The 21,202-nt window shown below is 39.0% G+C and overlaps 2 protein-coding genes across 3 annotated transcripts; one reads left to right on the top strand and one right to left on the bottom strand.

Annotated features, from left to right (window-relative positions):
- Window positions 1-1,779: 1,779 nt before the first annotated feature.
- Window positions 1,780-6,290, bottom strand: LOC139117475 (FAD-dependent oxidoreductase domain-containing protein 2-like). The gene is made up of 9 exons (XM_070680608.1): window positions 6,143-6,290; window positions 5,885-5,932; window positions 5,167-5,461; window positions 4,658-4,961; window positions 4,196-4,538; window positions 3,835-4,080; window positions 3,353-3,569; window positions 2,726-2,957; window positions 1,780-2,228 (listed from the first exon to the last, which is right to left on the bottom strand). Exons 2-9 carry the CDS (start codon window positions 5,898-5,900, stop codon window positions 2,037-2,039), a joined length of 1,845 nt encoding a protein of 614 aa, XP_070536709.1. The 5' UTR covers window positions 5,901-5,932; window positions 6,143-6,290; the 3' UTR covers window positions 1,780-2,036.
- Window positions 6,291-12,950: 6,660 nt separating this feature from the next.
- On the top strand, window positions 12,951-18,585 carry LOC139117474 (FAD-dependent oxidoreductase domain-containing protein 2-like). 2 transcript variants are annotated; one of them, XM_070680606.1, is made up of 10 exons: window positions 12,951-13,075; window positions 13,252-13,311; window positions 13,595-13,886; window positions 14,209-14,509; window positions 14,999-15,341; window positions 15,471-15,716; window positions 16,087-16,179; window positions 16,435-16,564; window positions 17,144-17,375; window positions 18,071-18,585. In XM_070680606.1, the coding sequence occupies exons 2-10, from the start codon at window positions 13,299-13,301 to the stop codon at window positions 18,230-18,232; spliced, it is 1,812 nt and encodes a 603-aa protein (XP_070536707.1). In that variant the 5' UTR covers window positions 12,951-13,075; window positions 13,252-13,298; the 3' UTR covers window positions 18,233-18,585. The 2 variants fall into 2 exon arrangements, with proteins under 2 accessions (XP_070536707.1, XP_070536708.1); XM_070680607.1 differs by having other exon boundaries at window positions 13,006-13,093.
- Window positions 18,586-21,202: the final 2,617 nt, after the last annotated feature.

Here is a 21,202-nt window from a genome sequence, read left to right as displayed (position 1 = left end):
CAGTTTCAAGGAAAAACCTGACACTACGAAAAACGTTCGGAAAATTTGCGAGCGCGACAATGGCAGTGTGTTGCTTCTTGCACTGATAGTACGTCTTGTAAATTGATGTTGTCAGTTTATCTTCATCACCCTTCAATCCCCTATCGGGTGTAAAGCAGTTGTTTGTGTCAGTAAGTAAGCTACCATCCCATGCGATAAAATATACGAATCCCAGTACGCTACACGCCAGTTAGAGTAACAATTACAGCCGCAGGCGAACGAGGAGTAAATAGTCTAAAAAATATAGTATAATATTAATATCATACATGTAAAATATATTATTATCAATAAAACCGTTTTTGATTTTATCAGGGTTAAGCTTTCTTTCTGCTCAGCAATACTTGATAAAATCACTGAATGTGTATGAATTATACTTGACATTGTCGTCTACTGTGCGTCCTACAAAGTTACAGGGCGCGGACAGCGGATGCCTAGACGCATAGAGGACCGTTATACAGGACTTAATACTCTTAAACTTTGAAAGGACACGTATTTCCCTGGTTTTACACCGAGACCAGCGGGGAAATGCTGCAGCTGGATCTAGACATTGTTAAGTTTTGCCTAGGCCTTCTACATCTTTAAAACGTCTGGCGTCCGCAACATGGTGAAAACGACCTCGTTCTTCTAAAGTTTACCTGTCGTGTTGTCCGTGCATGGTATATCACCTGTTTGTAAGATTTGCATTTGAATTGTTACTTCCTCAAACTGTCTTTCAAAACAATAGGGAATGTATGAATATATTGCCTTATTCAGTTTGAAGTCACTGATTTCGTGTTGTGACGATTGTGATACCCAATTTCTATTCAAACAGTAGCCTAAGGTCCTGTGAAAAAAAAAATGTGAGATAAATATTGATATTTTGGAAATTTTGATAACATCAAAGACATTAAAACAGTAGCAACGGTATGAAACTAAATGCTTGAATATTTATGTTGCGCCCAAGAAAAATACACTGTTGGACTAGAGGTTGATGCGATTCATAAGAAAACCGACAAGTCAGCGTGGTTACTTTGCCTTGTCGATTTAATTGCATGGAGCATTACCATGGGCACAGGACAGAGGTTGGTACTGTGAGTTAGGACTCAGAAAATAAGAATCATTTTACATTAAATGACATGTCTTTAGAACCTGAGCGTGAAGATGATAGGAATGACCCAGCTTTTGAACGAAAGTTGAAGCAAAACGAGCCAGAGATTGAGGTCCAGGATAAGAATTGAAGTTCTGGTGAAAAGATATAGGTGAATAGTCCCAGAGCTGAATAGATCACGGATGACTGTTCTTGGAGTCCTGTGTCACAGATGTATCCAGAAGCGCAATCATGAAGTTTCATATTCAAACGGCCGTTTGGGTGAAGCTTTCATCCGATAAGCGAGTTCTGGCATCAGGGTTAGTACATGGTGTGACACCGGTACACTGGATCAAGTCATATCACAGTCATCTGCGATCTATTGCGCTCTGCATCTATGCGCCCCATAGACGTGTGTACGTATGCTCAGCATATGTACACACGTCTATGGGGCGCATAGATGCAGAGCGCAATAGACAGCAGATGACTGTGGTCACATGCCGGCTGTATGGTCGAGGAGGAAGCACGGTATCAAATATTTTGGGCGCCTGTTTGGTATCGGAAAAGTATTTAAGTGGCTAAGGTCTACTAAATTATATCAAATGGAAAATTAGACTGTCCAAATTAACCATCGTACTGACAAGTAAGAGAAAAAACGCAAAATATTTATCACATACATTCAAAACGAATTTATTAAATTTGATAATAACCAATAGGTACATCGGATATGTTTAAATGTAGAAATACTCCTTGATAGGCTGGCGCCAACATTCATTAAAAATACAGAATTCCACGCTTAAGGTCAGAACACGGTTTTCCAAAATCACATGGCTATGAAACCAAATCGAGTAAAAGTCACTGTAAAATGGAATGTCACTAGGAAAAGAAGTTTTGTAAAAAATCAAATTTCAGTCCATGGTAGTGTAAGGGGTCACATGTCACTGACGTCAACTGTAGGCTTGAGGATTGATATACTGCATTCGTATTGCGACGATTTCTTCAACTTATCCATCTCCATCTTTGTCTGCTGGGCGATTTCTTCCTGCGTCCATGGACGATAGACCTTGGGCCACATGTCTGGTGTAAATAACTGTTCGTAGAATCCATCTTTGCCGATACCGGTCTGTAAGAAAAGACAGGAGTCAATTAAGCTTGAGCTGTAATATTTCCGATACAATAGGTAACAACATGCTAAATTTGGAAGAGATGGTTTTTCTTTCCCAGAACATTTTGCAATGACTTGTCACATATGAGAGAACTAGGGTTTTACGTAGTACATAACGGGTATGATGTAATGTTTGAACTATGAACAAGGTTCGGATTTGTATACAGTTTAACATTTGTTTCACAAAACCTTGCAGGATACATTAAACTTTGTTTTTTACTTAAAAGATAAATCTGGTGAATTAATTCTGTGAGCGGATGTGTAATGCTTCTACACACCTTTAACGATACAACCGCAGGATCACCTTTACTGTTTTAGAGTATTAGAGCGAGTGTTAACTTATTACGATGATTTAAGAAATTACATCCTGTTGAAACTGCTGATATTTGCCGCCTCTTTGCGCTGCAGAAGCTAACTATTGAAGCTTCATATATTTGGTAGACAATGATACTTACATGGCGATGGAAGAGGTTCTTGACTTTGTTGACGTATCTCTCAGGGTTGGTATCACCGTCGAAATTTCTAGTGTCTGCACGTACGACCAGCGAACCACCGATGTAAAGCTCTTCCGCCATTTCGCCGTTCTTGTAAACTCTGAAGACAGCTTGCGGGAAGGGAGAACATTTGCAGTTGCTGGCGTTGGCATCACCAGGAGTGAAAAATTCTGTTGCGCTCAAGGAAGGGTACCTGTAAAAAGACACATTAAAATTATCCAGTGTTTGTTCTTTCGACATATATTGAAAGTGAACTGGTTCTTTGTACCAACTATGATGGAATATCGTAAATTATATAGAGCCATATACAGACGGATACTTTACGCTTCTTACATAGACTTACTAATGTCTCCAGACCTAACTTATTTTTGACCCACAATCAGAGTTACGAACTTTTATCTAATGAACACTGATTGTGTTGAAACCTATACGTTGAATCTTCGGAGAGAAGTTGCAAGAGATTTTGTAAATAATTCTGTGCAAAGTTTCAGACGCATTAGCAACACTATGACGCTAACTGTGCATATACGCAGCGAGGATACGATGTCTCTGTAACTGTGAAGCAGTAAATTTAAAAGAAAAACTTACTTGCTAATAGTGTCTTCGATAGTGACAATAATAGCCAGCTTAGCGTCCATGAACCAATCTTGTTTCTTCACCCAGGCCTGTGGAAGTTCCCGCAAGTATTCTATCTTGCCGGAGGTAGGTTTATCCGTCTTTGCGTCTCCCTCCTTGTCGACCAGCATCACGTCGCAAAGATAACCTTGACCCATCTGATATAGAGCAGAGACAATGCTGACGTGTTCTGCGAGGAAAAACAGGTATATATTCGAGTTATTCCGTATTGCAATGTACATCCAAATAGCTCACGTCTGACGTGTATGTTATAGTCTAGATTGCAAGCTTGATTGCAAAAGATGTCGAAAACTGTTTTTTTAAGTGTTCTTCAACTATCCAGTCAGTGGTTTGACATTGATAGAAGCACTCACAGGGTGTGATTTTTCCGTTGTTGGAGTCGAGAAATAACAAAAGGCACTTAAGCCGAAGAAAAAACCAAACCCTTTACTTACTGACAACCCAGTTACAGATCTCATCCTGGTCAATGGGACTGAAGACTTCTCTGTTGAGTTCACGTCCATCATACGTACTGCGTAACATATTTGTGAGCGTGCGCACATTGTACCTAAAGCCATGGATGAAACCTGAAGCAGCTCTCCTGTCACGTGCTTGCATAGCTGTGCCAATCAAATACATGTCAGGTACTGTAGATTGCCAGTGTTCATCCAGTATTGGGTATTTACCTTCTGTGTGGGTTTCTGAAAAAACGGATTGAATGGTGAAAGTTACAATCATTATCGTCATTCGAGTGTTAACTCAAAAATGGAAAAAGTAGACGCGAACTTCATAGCACCTCTTTTGAGGAAAACATACCTGCTTTACACGTTTCATCGAACATTCCCATATTGATGAACTTCCAGCCAGTGCAGGAGATGATTTTGTCGTATCCACTGGTGACGAAGCGGCCAGTGCCTGGTGGATCCCAGTTGGGCAGGTGCATGTTGTATTCGATGCTAAATTTTCCATCTTCAGTCTTCCAAACTCTGGTGGCTTCACACTTACGCAGAGCGTGGAGTGATTTCAGATGGTACATGTCGAGGACATTGTTGTTGACGGCTCGGAGATGACCTACGAAGTGAGTATCCCAGGCGAACTTGACGGGATGTCTGTTAAACATGTGAATCAAACCAGCAGAACCAGCCAGATGATCAGCTACCTGCAAAAGTGATGACGAACAAATTCAGTCGAAAGTTACTAAATCTCAAAGTCATGTCAAAACAAAAAACAAAAATAACAGAAAACAAAGATGACGACGATAATAACTGTAATACACACCTCAAATGCACTGTTACCGCCGCCGAGAATGCATACTTTCTTGTTCTTGTACTCTTCCAGGTCCAGGGAATGGTCTTGATAGGAGTCGATGAGTTCAACGCCGGGAATCTGTGGTTCATGAGGTAGAATGGGACCAGTACCAATCATGAGAACACGACACGTGAACTTGTTACCCTTCTCATCAGTCAAGGTGAATCTAGATCTGGATCTGTTACCATCGTTCTTGTCGTCTCTGTGTACGTTGGTGATGTTGGTGTTGTAACGGATGTTGGTTTTGTATTTCTTGCAGAAATCTTCGATGTATCTGAAAAATTAGATAAAATGTCATTTAGCACAGGCCTTCGATTAGTTTTCGCAAACAATAAAGAACAGGCAGCGCTTGCAGATCCTTACAATTCTGATAAAGAATCTCATACAAATCCTTTCAAAGTGATGTCACCGAAACGAAATTAATTACCAAATTAAAGGAGTGTTACGTTTAAATCATCGTTTCAATTTGAGACACTCACTTGACGAGAAGTCCGGCGTTAGGAAAAAGATCCTCCGAGTAATCAGTGAACAGTAGCGGATCCTCTTCGTCGCATAGCAATGAGTTCCAGTCGTGTCGCATGTTGAACTCAGGCTCAGGAAAGACGTTGTACTTTTTGTTGATAGAAATGAGATTACGATGGCGGGGATATTTGCGATAGAAGGAACCAGGTCCGTCGGCTCTCTCAACCACCAGATAATCCATCTTGTATTTCTCCATGTAATAAGCCATCTGTACACCGGCAGGGCCAGCGCCAACAACGATGTACTCGTAATCTGAAAGATAAACGTGACGAGAGAAAAATAGAGTGAAACGGAAGAAAAAGTTTTGTGATATGCATAGCATAATTATGATGACATGTCCGATCGGAAGATGTCTGTTCTTTACAAAATTTGTAGATTGAAAATTGACTCTTCACAATCATATATCAGCCTTTCCTTTTAACCTTAACCTTTTGCTCACGAAAGAAACTTATGCGACGATGTGAATGACTTCAACTTAGAAACTTAGAACTTAGAACTTAGAAATTTCCTTCCTAGTTGCTGGCAGTCTAGCTATGTATCACCTGTACCGGCAAAAGACTCAGACGAATGAACTGAAAGTACCTTAGTCAAATGCCTTTTGTCAAGGAGAGTATTGCTGGCATAAACCGCGATCCTCTATAAACCAATCGAATAAAGAAGTGATTCAGAACGTACCTGTCTTTTCAGCCATTTCGGAGTAAAAACTAATACCACCAAATAGTCCTGTAAAAGCAGAAAGGATATCAACAAAGGTTAGGTATCATACACATCGCCAATTTCTAATGAATTTCAGAGTTCAAGTTTATTACCTCCTAGATATTCCACCGGCAGAAGCGTAGGATAGGGATTAGAAACGTGACTGGCTGGAAGCCCTCAGCACGCTAGCGAGGGGGAACCCTGACTTCCATGAGTCTTGATTGAACGATAACTTACCTGAGTGAAGTCGTCTTGTTTGCGGCGACAGTGAGGTTTTCGACAGTGCCAAGCTATAGAGAACTCTGAGACACAGTGGATCGTGTCGAATGAAAAAACTCTGGGAAGTTCGGGGTTTATGTAGAGAAGATTTCCCTAGCTTGAGTGGGCGGAGTCAACACATTAAATGATAAAAATCCCCCGATAGGCGGAGCTGCGAAATCGATGTTTATTTCACAGGTTTCTGACCAATCAACGGAGAGCTTGTCCATCTTTCATGCAGGTACTCCTCACTAACAGCGTGATCGTGAGAGAAAACGACGCGTCGTCGGATGACGTAGGTGTTAATTATGACCTTTTAAATCGACAGATTTACATTGACTTTTAAAATGATATTCGAGCGATTTTTACGCAAGACATGTAAAGAGTTTACATGCACTTAGATACAGAAATATTACTTTTACATTTACAAAACAGAGTATTTTATTCGTTTATTTCCTGCAAAACTTCCATCTCACCAATATGTAATGCGATCACTTTGTATCTAACACGCTTGCAAATTACGCACAGCCAATAAAGATTCGACGTCATCGCATTCTTTCATCCTACATCTTGTTCTCCTTTCAAACCTTCCACAAACCTCATGCCACAAACAATATTACACACCCAGACATAGAAACTATGCTCTGGTTTCGGTGAAATCGCGAAGGCAACAAATGGAGTACACATACATGTTTCAATTTTGGCCGCATTTTTATTCTCAACGGGGGTGCATATTCCACGAGGTTTCACGAGAAATCAGATCCACGCCCACGGTCCGTCATGGTGGTGGGACTTCTGTGGATGTTATCATCCATGGGTGAACCATAGGGATAGCACTCAGGTGGTTGAACAAAGCATCCATGAACAAAGGAATGAAACATCTACGTCTTTTGCCTCCACGTATAGACTGGCCCCAGTTGCTTGGATTCTCTCGTCTGCAGTTACTGGCTGGCCAAGCCATTGCGTTCACCCCACGATCTACGCAACAGCCTTCCATTAACGCGACAGTCTGCTGAAGTGTATTTCTCCGATACCTTCTGTTTTCATATTTATACGCCCACAGACTTGAAGCAAGTCTACATCATGAGGAAATAATAGGAAACCATCAGAAAACAGCTAAGACGAGACATTTCACAGGAAACGTTGGATTTAGATACCATCTAGTATCAAAGTAGAGCTGATTATATCGATGACTAGCAAATATCGATTTTTGAAAACATCTACAAATGATTTTAAAACGCCGGATACTATTGAATACGATGGATAATATTGTCTATCATCGTCTGCATCATCTTGTACTGTATATTTAACCATGAAGGTAAAACAGACATTTCCCCATAATTTGATATATTTCTGATAATATTTCAGGACATTGTCGGGAGGCAGGCAAGGATGTTATAATGTCGTCCAGGTTTGTAAAACTAGACAATACTATCGATAGTGTCTAATTCTATTGGATTAGAAAATGTGTAATTAAATATTGCACAGTTTTGAAATCCTAAACGATGTCAGACGATGTTGTTGATATTATCAGAACTCAGATACTAGCCCATGTTTTTGACGTGTTGCAATGTCTGGAGAAAAGCGAAGTATTAAGTTTGAATATTTAGACGATACTAGATTGCGCTATATATATCGAGGATATCCGGTACTGTTGGATACTTTATTGATGGACGCTACCCAGATATACCAGAATCAATACTATTGTATCTTCTGTATTAAAACTAGAAGATATTTTATCATAACTTTGGCTGGATCCCGACAACGTCGCACCTCAAAAATATTCGATAATATCGCATACTATCAATAGTATCATGTAGAATCGCCTATAGTTTCAAACCAGACGATATAGACGATCTATACTTGTATCCGATACCAATTGTGTATTGTACTATTAATAGCATTTTGTGCAGCCATATTAGACTACCTCCATGCTCATACGAATATTTTCTAGTACCTAGTACCTGGATATTAGATGATATTTATCCAATATTGTTCTTTGTAAACGGTCCCTCTATCGCATGATATATGGACCGTGATTCGGTTTGAATATTGTGCCGGCGCAAGACGCTGAAAGCTATACACAGATAGCTTGACCCGTAGACCCTGGAGCGAGAGTCGCTCCGGGGTCTATGCTTGACCCGTAGACTCTGGTAAGTGTACGGGAAATGGGACAGGTGTGATTGGTGTCAAACTCTGCACGCAGCCTACTAACATTTGTTAATGGGGTATTGTACGGCCTCTCCAACCTTTTGATTAGGATTAGCCACGACCCTTCCACAGGTGGAGGGACTGTGGATTAGCAATGCACGCAGGATATTCTAAAGCAATGGTGTAAATTGCCTAAACGCGTCCGTATTGTGGAGAGTCCGTGATTTCCATAATCATAAATTCTGAGCGTGAATAAGTTGAGGAGTGAATGTTTATGTGGATTAATAAAACTATCAGATAAAACAAGCTTAATTTTCGAAACCTAGATACTAGTCATATAAATACTTTTTCTGTCTATTATATAGTATATACACAAAGATTGAAAATGCCAGATTTGAAGACGGCACATAAGCCTGTCCGTAGAGCTAGAAACGGATGGCCTGGCGGTACGCGGACGCGTGTAGGCCATTTACACCATTGCTTTATAATATCCTGCGCGCATTGCTAATCCACAGTCCCTCCACCTGTAGAAGGGTCGTGGCTAATCTTAATCAAACGGTTGTTGCTAGATGTATTGTTAGGGTATTACGTGCCGGGATCATGTAATTTATCGTTGGCACGGTCCCTCCACGGGACCGTGTCGTTGGGAATGGTGTTGGAAGTCAAATGATATGACTATAAAGTAGAAACAATTTTTTTTGGAATCTCTTCGTTGTAATATAGGTATGATAGCCTAGGTATCATACCAAAACTACGGTGGAGAGATTCTAGACAAGAAATCAATTTCAGTTTCAAGGTACTGGAAATTGTGCAATGACGCATCGGCAGCTGAGTAAATTATCCGTAGGTACATAGACCCTGGGGTCCAGGGTAAGACCATGGACCATGCATAGACTTGCTTCAACCATAGACAGTAGTCTTGCGACTACTATCTATGGTTCGACTTACTGACTTTATAAATTCATGCAGGTAGAACAGAGATCGTGTGACATATGGACATGTATGTGTAAGGTGAACACGATGGTTTCTGCATCTGGCGAATCTCGCGATAACGCCATTACAGCGCGATGAATCTACTACATCGCGTTCAAAAATAGTTTACAGACATTTACCAAATCTACATGACACACATATAGTAGTAAAAACTGCTACTTTGATTTCACCATAGCCCTAAATAAAGAAAATGAAAAATGCCAAAGTTCACATTCGGAGGCTGGCACCATTGACAGTAGAGAAATTGTCTATGCTGGCACCTGCTAATCGATGTTTGTCCTAGCTAATACAAAACACAGGAAATCTGACTTCAAGAGACACCCTCGAGAGTCTCGAGAAACTTAGAGGATGTTTTCTGGAAAATGACATCGCATTATAAGTTAAATTTTCAACGAGTATGTTTAGATTATTATGGGAAATTTCCTTTGCAAAAATATCGTCGGAAAGGAGTAATTATCTTCTTTACCTCCACGGAGTAATTAAAACATTTTAACGATGATTGGATAAACATAATTATCGGATGTAGCTGACTGGTCTTCGGGCAGGTACCTGGTCGACGGGGCGTTCTGAAATGTGGAGCTAGTTCAGAAAGAAAGGTGAATCATGGAGAAAATTGGAGAGGCTGTAACAAATTTAAAATGTTAATTTTATTAATCAGATAAATCTAATGAGCTATATAAATTTAAAGTTTTAAATTCCAAAAGAGATAAAACACGGCCCGCATCGTTCTGGGGGTTAAAGGGCAACTGGTCACCTATACTTTCTATACGAGGTAGAAGTGTAACGACTGATTGATGGTATGCTTTTCTCTGAATGGTCTAGTTTTCCGTTTGAACGGATGATGCCACCAAAGTCCCTCCACAGGGACTGTGATGCTACGTAATCGAAGTAATGATAAAAAACATTACCAAGAGTGACCACACAGTATGGCACGTCCATGTTCCTGAAATTAAGAATGTCACATTTGCAGATGCTTCCTTCTAAATTAGTATCGTATATTCTACATCCTAATTATAAAGTTAAGTTACAATTAGCTTTATCTACATATCGTTCTAAATTTGCTAAATTAGCTGAAGTTTAGAACATTTCCGCTAGATGACATTTTCTTTTCAAAATGATACATCGGATATTTACGATAATTATCGCCTTCTAATTATCCATCTAAACTTTCTCATATTAGCTGTATTCAGAAACCTTGGGCTGAAAAACGATATACCCGAAAATTAGCTTGATCTAAATATCGTTTCCGAACTTTATAAATAAGCTGAAGTTTAGATAGCGTTCTTGAGTAACAACATTTACTTTGATATGTACGATATTTAGCCCGTCAAATAATCGTTTAGCTCAAGTTTAGTCGAGCCATAGAGCTAAAAAATTAGCTCAATGTTGCGCATACTTGAGAAAAAACGATGAATGTAAAGATACCTGTCCCCTCTAACTGTTGTTTCCCAAATTATATATTCTCCCTTATCATGTTGCTTTTTGATTCAAAGTAGCTCACGACCGGCGATTATTTGCATCCCTCGTCCTTTTAGCCATTCCGTTACAAGATGTCGTCATGCTATGTCTGGTTGTCACAAAATTGAAGTTCTCTATATGAGATCTGTAATTTTTTTGTGGGTGTGTGATGTGGCCCCAATAGTATACAACTTTTACATATGGAATTGCATTGTCTCCACTTTTAAAAAATATAGCTACTACATAATACCACTAACTCTTTGTTAAAGTGCTGAAAATTAGTCAATTTTCAATATTTATGAAATAAATTCATTTTGTCAGATACATATGAAACTTTTCATTATTTTGAGGGGCAAAATTTCTAAGACCGGGCAGGCTGATATTAGGTTTGACAAGGCTACTTACATTAATTTGCATAAATGTTTATACTGTACAAACACAGGCGATAGTTGAAGAACTAGGATAAACTAAACACACCTTGGTCCATTGCACCACCGTCCCTCTACCCGGAGGGACGGTTATCGAACTTTGGCATTTTAGTTTTATTTATTCTAATTTGTCGTTACGTCACATGTCTGGTTTATTTATCATAAACAGCAGCGGAGATTCAATTGACGGTGGTTTATTTCTATGTCACAAAAACATACACTATTTTTCTTCATCACAGATTTTTTCGACTGATTATTCCATGCCACATTTTCATCTTTTTAACATTCAACTTCTTGCTCGTGGCAAAGTTCAAAAATATAAGAGTGTAATATCCTCGAGTGTCTACCGAGACATGTCACGTCTAAATTTTAAATTGAGAAACTTTACCCTCTGAAACTGATATTATTTTCTTGGTTCTACCATGGAGGTACATTGAGAACAGGATTGGAACTAATTTGGGATAATTGGATTTTCATATTTTGCAAATTTCTCAAAAGTGTTAGCTGCAATATAGCTGAATGTTGCAATATTGCAAATTACTCATAAAACAAGTGTGTAATATAAAAAGAAAAGCAGATGAGATTACATTTGTATCGACATTACTCCGTCATCCAATTATCCAAAATTTGTTCCAATCGTGTTTGAGGTAGTAGAGAGCTACTACTTCCATGTTCTATCACAGTAGTCCCGCAGACTAAAACATTTACTTTGACGTCATTGAAACAACAATGACGACCACAACATCAGTACATTTTTTAACCGCCATGATAGAGAGCATGGTCACTTGTCGACGGTCTGTGTGGTCTGTGTGGCTTGTGAATATGTTTCACTTTGCAAGCCAAACATTAATTTCTTGTCTCTAGTACAGTATTTCTATAGACCCGCGAAAACAAGCCGATGAAAGCCAGATCGTATCAATCGGACCCCGCTTAGTAACTCATATAACCAGCAGTATACGGAGGGGCTGTATACGGTATCAATGTTTGATAAAGAATACTACAAGGCTCATTGGAGATGGCAACCTTGCTTGCATTACGTTTGATACCAACACTGTCGGGATGTAGCAAATGATGTAAAAGATATTGTCTAGACGATACCAGACGATCCAAACCCTAGTATAGGTCTCTAGTATCGATACTAAATGATATAGGCCTACATCCCACATATATGTGTAACGTTGCGATGTCCTCAACCTCGTAATTTTTTTAGGCTTCGTGGTATTTATGTTGTGACATCGAAATGCGACATTCTTTTTAAAGTACTGTCGTATTTTATCTCTGAAGATTTTTTTGTTGACATTTTACTATTTGGAGAGATGGAGGTTAAAAAAGAAGGATCGTTCTTTGATTTTACGTAGATTACCTTCTAAGGAAGGCTAGGATTTCCAGTTACTGATGGGAGACATTGGGATTACTTCGCTTGTTGCACTTCTTGCTTCTCTCTCAGGTAACGCTTTATGAAATCACGTGACGGTGATCGTGCGGCGTGCACGTGTCACACAGTAACAGCGTGCCAAACCAGAGAAATTGAAAATGTAAAACCACGGTGCCGCGTGAGTGGAGGGATTGTGGTAAAACCGTGGAGCAAACAAAGAGATGATAAGAAAATATTGCTTTGTACAATTCTTCTTTGTCACAGCTTTGTATTATGATGCTATCCCACGATGCACTTCTTCGGATTAAATTTTGACTGACAGATGTGATGTCAATTATCTTCATAAGTAACCCCTGAAAAGTCTAATTCATTGTGTTTGACGTTTGCACAAATGCGATTATGGAAATGTAACATTTAAACTTCAGGTATAAATAATGGTTCCAGTCTTCGGACTACATCAAAGTGTCCCATGTAATCGGCACACTGCATCTCTCATCCTGGTTCAAGGTTAGTACCAAATATAAAGTATGTCACCCATCCTCTACGTGTATCACTCGAGCGTATTGATGTTATATTGGAATACATGATGACAGATCTATGCAACATTTCGCCATTCTTGTTTAATATTGATACATTTTTATGATCTGTATGGGTAAAACAATATTATATGTTCCTTTCTTCAGAGTATTTCTCCGCTGACGTGTAGATTATACGATTTCCGAAGCCCATCATGGATAAAACAGGTAAGTCTACCAAACAGTTGTCGTGTAATTTGCGAACGGTGATGTTTGACATTTTGATATGTTAGGCCAAAGACAGTTGAGAAACCACTGTCTATGGCCGGGCCTCTACAGCACATCATTTAGCTCACTCTTTTGATGGATCGTAAAATTTCGCAGATAGTAGAACTGACCGTGTTTATTGTGCGTCCTTATCAGAAGGCCAAAAAAACGAGATTTTGCCTGAAATTTCAATTGGTGATACAAATCTCGTCACTTTTTTTCTTTTTGTACTAACTGTCTTTAGATTACGAATACATCGTCATCGGAGCCGGTCCTGCTGGTGTTCAGATGGCCTATTGCATGGAGAAGGCTGGCAAAGATTACATCGTACTCGAGAGAAACGATCGTGTTGGTTCCTTCTACCAGAAATACCCACGTCATCGTACTCTGATCTCAATCAACAAGAAACATAACTATTTCAAGGAGAAAGAGTTCAATCTTCGTCATGATTGGAACTCTCTACTCTGTGACGAAGATGACATGTCATTCTTCAATTATTCAGACGATTTGTTCCCGGACGCAGGTCTTTTAGTCGAGTGAGTAAGCTTGTTCTATTTTGGGACTTTTTTGGTATATTTTGGGCTTTTCAAAAAAAGTTGCATTTATCGACCTAAGGCTCGAAATCGAAGTCGATCGAACGCCAGAAACTAAACCGAGACAGTTCTATCCTCTTCATTTTGATCTTGGCATTTCGAAATTTGAAAATATTGACCATTACGTCTCATAAATAAGTGACTTGCTTATTTGACCCTGTCCTTATTTTGTTCTTCAATAGTAAATACAGTACTCAAGCTCAGCCTTTTTGTTGAAAGTGTTTTGTAGAAACACTACTGAATTCATAATCTTCCCACATTTCAGTTATTTAAGTGACTTCAGTAAGAAGTTCAACTTGAAAGTTCGGCTCAACACCAACATCGTCAAGGTACATCGGGAGGCAGTCCTCGACAGAAGACATCCGTCTCGGTTCACCATCACTGACCAGAATGGTAAAGTATTCACCTGTAAAGTTCTGATAGTCGGTACAGGCCCTGTTCTGCCGCATAATCCGGATATCGAGGGTATCGAACTAGCTGACACTTATCAAGAACACACCCTGGATTTGAAGGAGTACGAAAACAAGAAGGTGTTAATTCTTGGAGGTGGAAACAGCGCCTTTGAGGTAAGACAATAGGTGACAAATGCTGTCACGTCTGGTGATTTTCCGGACGCCTCTTCTTCTGGCATTGCTGGTGATTTCGTTGTTGACTTTGTCAAAATTAATCCGGTGATAATCTGGTGACAGCGTCCACAGATTCGTAACTTACCCTTACTTGCTTTTGCCACAGACAAAAGGAAAAATTCTCGTCGTCTGTGCTTTTGCGCATCAGGCGATCAAACGCATCTCCATGATAGATACAACACAGTGATAAAACTTAGCGTAACATTGTCAAAGGACAAATACACGTAAAAGCAAAGACCCTCTAAAGTGCAGGAGAAAAAGAAATCCATAACCAGTGCTAAGATGAGACTAAGACAACAAACGATGCAAGTATACATATTTATTGGCAAGATATATTATAGTCAATAAACTATAGCAAAACCATGGAGCTACCAAAAGACCCATGGTTTTACCGTCTTATTGATGTAATGTCAATCTATTTTACAACAGTGTGCTGATCACTTAGCCGGCAGTGCAGCTATCATACATATGTGCACGCGTACACCTGTCAAGTTGGCATGGGACTCTCACTTCGTTGGACATCTACGAGCCGTCAACAACTCAGTCCTCGACATGTATCACCTGAAATCCTTACACGCTCTCCGTCAGTGCGACACCAAGAAGTTCGTCAGAGAGGATGACGGTACAATCACACAGACCTTTGAGATGGAATTGCCACACTGGAGTCCACCAGGCACTGCGACTTTCACCAGCAAAGGATATGACAAAGTCATTCTGGCCACTGGATGGAAGTTCATCAATATTGACTTGTTTGATGCAACTTGTAAACCAGGTGAGAGATATGAATTTTTGTATAGTCTCAAAACGAGCATGTGTTTTAAACCTATCTCTTAGAATGGTAATCTTCCAGTTTCTGGTTTCATGTATTCAAAGCGTATATCTTTTTTATTTTTCTTCTCAGAAACTCACACTGATGGAAAATATGTCGTTCTTGATGAACACTGGCAGTCAACGGTCCCCGATCTCTACTTCATCGGCACCGTCATGCAGTCACGTGATAGGCGGGCTGCTTCTGGTTTCATCCATGGGTTCCGTTACAATGTACGCACCCTCAGTCACATGCTAGGCGCCCGCTACGACGACGATCAGCTGCCGAAGAAGGCATTCCAGTCACTTGACGCCGAAGAACTTTCAAAATTCATGATTGGTATGAATTTGCCTTTTATCTCTGACATTAATGAGTTCAACAACTTATGAATTGTGTGTAAAGAGGATCGTACAAAAATTTAATTTTCCCTAAATATATATGTTTGGGTACATTAAAATGGATTTAAAATGCCATTAGTTGTAACTTTTGATGATTTTTCTCAATATTTGATTTTTTTTGAATGTCAACTACAGTTTCTTATTCCTCCCAAAATCCATATTACATATGATAGACCTGTGTTGCTTCTGACCTGTAAATTGATCTACCAGCGATGTACTAACGTTAACACAAGGGACATTTGTACCTTTCCTTAGATCGTGGAGTTACTACTTCAATGCTTAGATAATGCATTTTGTGATTCGAATTTCAGAACGTGTCAGCACGACATCAGCCTTGTACCAGATGGGGCAGGGATATTTGTGTGACGTCATGGTACTCAAACCCAATGCAAACGGGAAATCAAGTAAGTAACCAAACAGAGTTATGGTTTCTCTCGAAAGTATCTATTCGATTTATTGTATCACCACGTCCCCTAGCGTACAAGTGGTAAATTATTCTCTATGTCTGAAAAATAACACATTTTATGTTACCAGTGCAAACTTAAAGTTTACATTTTGAAAACTGAAGGGCTTGAACCTCGATGTTTTTGAAGTTACAAAGTGCACTGACTGCTTGGTAAAAGTGAATTAATCATAACTTGTCAATTTATCTTTCTCAGACGGCGAAGAGAAAATGACGGGAACTGCAGATTATTATTATGAACTGCCACGTGAATGGGTTTTAAAGAATGATTATTTTATGAGTCAGGAGAATTTGTTGATTGTGACCATCGAGGACAATCACCATCGGTAAGTTTTTGCTTTGGTACTCAATGACTTGAATTAATACCGATGAATTCTAAATGCCATCATACTAGTACACATTGTTTTAAAGGGGCAGTCCTCAATCCCCGGTTCTCGCAATAGTGATATTTGACATTTCCTGTTTATGTGAGTTTAGCTCTTTGTTTCTCCCTTGAAGTTGTGTACAGTTAGTCATTTTGCTCAAGAATAAAGCTTATAAAAAGATGCCCCTTCTATAGAAGACCCGAATAAAGGGGTCAATATGCGTCAGCGTTCGTTCACCAGTTGAGAGTTTACTTGTCACCACCATGTATGAAACTTCGGTGAAACTTTTTCTTGTCAGCAAAAGAGTAACATATCTCATCATTAGTAATTTGTTACATATCATTGTGTCATTTTGTTTACAATAGTCAAGATTACACTCACATATGTGTAAAACGGGATTGAACATTGTTTAAAATCTAACGATATCCAGCAACGAAGGTTTTTGATAATGGATAGATATCTTAAAAGGCGTGCGTCAAATCCTAAAGACTAAGCACTCAGTTGTCTTTAGTTAATAATTATATCATTTTATATTGGCAGGTTTCCCAAGATGAGTGTGACAGAATTCTTCAAACCAGGTGACATGAATCCACGTGACTGCAAGTGCACGGCATTTCCCCAGGGCGTTTACTCCGCCTACAAACGGGGCGAGCTTCAAGAAGAGCTCCATGTCGGCGGATCTTTGGTTGTCAGAGCTGATAAGAAGATATTTGAGGGCGACAATAATCCAAATAGATTCACAAACAAAATCAAGAATTTACTTCATAGACAGGTAGGTTTCTCAGAATACTGTTAAGGCTTGTCTTGGCACCAGATTGTTACATCAGAAAATTTACCCACCAGATTACAATTTCAATGGAAAACAAAAGGCTATCGCACCTCCATAATCCTCGTACAGACTAGAACATAGGCGATCCCAGGGATCGCGAACAGTGCCTTTAAGAAAGAGTCATTAGTGTACCAGTCCGCTTAGTAATAGGCAATAGTAAGCAAGAAAATATTCACACCAACCCTACATGTAATTCTCAAGATCTATTTTTCCAGGAGTAAACTGGTTGCTCATTATTTTAGCGTTGAATATACATGAAGTTGATGCCAATGCCAAAACAGATACGCAGTTATATTGTCAAAACAATCTTGGATGTCATCACGTATATTGCGAAGAGATTTTTGTTTCTGACTTGAAAGTTACTGTCAATCAAGCTTTACTTATATGAAACATAAACAGCTGTCAGTTTAATGTTTTAGCAAATTGAATAACTCTACCTAATCATTGGCGAACAAAAGACTTTGACTCTCGTTAACAGTCCATGTCAACAACCAGTAATGCTAGTACCAGGGATTTAGCACGCCATTTTAACATTACATCACAATATTGTACTAAAGGACATTCCTTCGTACTTCCATGTGTGCACTTTTTAAATAGCTTACAATGTCTTGACAATTTTCATCTTCTTTTGTCTTCAGATTGGTATCGGACGTGGAGACCACTTGGAAAGACTCTTCCCGCAAGAACAGTGGGAGAAGAACTACCGCCCCTGGACTCAAGAAGAAATTGAAATGCGACGTCAGATGGAAATAGCTCAGAAGACTGTAAAATCTGAATGTAGACTGGGTTTGGTGGAATGAACAAGACAGATGTGTCATTCTTGGATCATCGCCAATAACAACGCTGAGCTTCTTGACAACCGAACACTCGCTAAAAACCATATTTACGGTACATGAACGAACACGGTTAATTTAGATGTTGAAGCAGTCAATGTAGATAAGTTTCAGTCATCGTTCTGAAAGATGAGATATCGATTGACTGCGTGGTGACATACTTTTCACTCCGACATTTACTACAAACAATTATCTCACACATGTTCAAATTTAAAGTATTCTACTGCAACTATAGAGAGGAGAATACGAACAAGAGATGTGTATCTGAGGGTAAAAAACTTTTATTCATTGTTTGTAATAAAAGTTATCAAGTAAACATATCATGTTCGTGTGTGTGTTTTATCCTATATCTCAATGCCAAATGCAGATCCTTCATTATGGTACATTACAGAACACAATGGTACTATGAACGACATTAATGAACAATTTTACATAGTAATAGCAAACTGAAAGCACAGCACATACGCTCACGTAGTTATGGCAAGTACCCACTATTTGTTCAAGACAGTTTTCCTTTAATCTATAAAAACATACGATAAACAGTTAATTCCATAATGCTTTCTTCACAAGACGTGCTGATCGAATAACATCAATTTTATTCATGTTGTTCTTCCTCTCTGGAAGTTTCTCCTTCGCTGCAATTGTTATCTCCTTCGTATACGCTTCACGGCTTCCCAATTGTTGAAAAATGATACATGGATTTCAGATGCCATCGCATCATGAAGGGTCACTTCTTTTAAAGGGGAAAGTCCTTTATCAGCTTTATTACTGACCAAATTGACTAATTGTGCACAAAATTTAAAAGAAGAGCACACGACTAAAGTCACATGAACAGTGAATGTCAACAATCACTAATGCGAAAACCAGGGATTGACAAATGCCCCTTTAAAAATGGCACGCCTCTACATTCAAAATATTGACGCTACGCTTGCATGAGACTTGGCCTCAGTACACTTCGAACAGTGAAGTTGCCCGAATGTAGTCCACAAACTTTGACATAAACAACAGTTTCGTGACATAAACTTTAGAAAAGCCAAAAAGTCAATAAGATAATCTGAATAGAAGGATTTTGTTTTCACGTCTTAGATTTTGAATAAGTTTGAGGAGTAAGTGACGGTAGCCCTCACACCACATTCGATAAATTCACCGATGTTTTAGTTGTTTCTGTTTTTTTTCCTCCACTGGCAGGAAAAATGCCGCTGGCCGCCTGTTACAACCGATAACGTAGTAACTAACCGACAACGTTTCAAACCCGATAACGTAATAAATCAACTGATAACGTATTGGATCAAGTGACCCCCGATCGTTCGCTCGATCAATTAATTCATCAATCGATAGATCGACTGATCGATAATATAGCCAAGGGAACAATATAATGTATCAAATCATCCGATGACGTATAAAATCAAATCAACCAAAAACGTAGCCAAGTGAAAGAATAAAGATTTAAATCAGCTGATCACGCATGCATCAAGTCAACTAATAAAGTATCAATCAACCGATAAAGTGTTAATAAACGGAAACTAACTGAATATAAATGAGTGTTGTATCTTTCGCTTTTCCATGATCAATCAGTCACACCTTCAGAGTTACATACTCAGAGTATACTATTTCCGTGATATTACCTAGACCATGGAGGTAGGAAGAGTCTCTTCCTACCTCCATGCCTAGACGTCACCAATCGAATTCAATCTATTAGGGAAATGCGACCTAATTAATAAGTATTCCTGCAGGATGAATTCAAGATACAACATTCATGTTAGTGTCTTTATCGACACAATTTCTAAGTTGGGAGGACTTGGAAAAAAGTTTTATCATAAATGACTATAAAACTTCGTTACTTACAACAGTAAGCTTATATGAAAATGAAGTGACAAAATGTCTTTACAATGTAACATTCATACTGGGACTGAATTACAGGTAAATCTGGACTCATTGTTAAATTGAATTCCATATAATCAAAATTCATTAATTTTGCAAGTTACTCCTGTAAGCAAGCCAAGTCCACAGATTTAGTAGACAAAATATTGCCTTTTCTTTCCTTTTTATATCCTTTCTGTCGCGATTCACGTCAAGTCACATATTATGATTACGAAGACATCACAAAATTATTGCGTAGTCGTACATGGTATAAATAGTGCTCGTAGAAAAAATCGCTTGCCAGAGTTCACTCATACATTTATAGGTTCCTGTATATTAACCACTGAGATGCTTACCTTTTTCAAATACACCCGATGGAGATTTTCAAGAACATGAAAATTCGTCAATTGTACGAATACATCATTAATTTTCTTATAATCTATAAAAATCACTTTTTTTTGTCAGGGATGTTTGAGCAAAAGTGAATTTCCTTACTTTCGAGGTGCATAATTTCTGAAGGTTAGACTATGTGTACCTGCCTAACCAATAACACGTACCGAATATGTCGAAGTGTGTTCGACGGAAATTATTTGAAATTGGAATTTTGTGCAATAAAAAACAAATGCTCGTACGGATCATACTGAGAAGTTTCGACGTCGCGAGACAAGGCGTGTTTGTGTGTCAGGGGAGACTTGGAGAAATACACAAACGCAAGTGTGTACGTAAACGTATAAGCGACGTGGTGTTGTTCATGAAGGTCCTGAACTGTGGTCTCAGAGTTTTCAAAATGTCACACTTTTGTTGCTTTGCATCCAGATGCAAAAGCAATAGCGCTGATTGCAAATGACGTCATTCTGTCTTTAATATGCATAAACAAATATCTGTACGCATTTTCCTCATAAACGACGAAAATAAAACCTGCAATAAAATAAAACCTACAATGGCAACTAAAGGTCACACTTTATTCATATGAATTTATGGCTCAGACTACAAGCTGCAACAACAGCCGCGCATATAACAACAACATTTGTCCGAATTCAAGGCAGCGTTGTCCAATGTCGCGCGAGTGTAGCTATA

Source organism: Ptychodera flava, chromosome 18 (assembly GCF_041260155.1).
Source record: "Ptychodera flava strain L36383 chromosome 18, AS_Pfla_20210202, whole genome shotgun sequence".
Lineage (NCBI taxonomy): Eukaryota > Metazoa > Hemichordata > Enteropneusta > Ptychoderidae > Ptychodera > Ptychodera flava.
The sequence above is the reverse complement of the archived record's forward strand: the minus strand, read 5'-3'. Positions and strand labels throughout refer to the sequence as shown.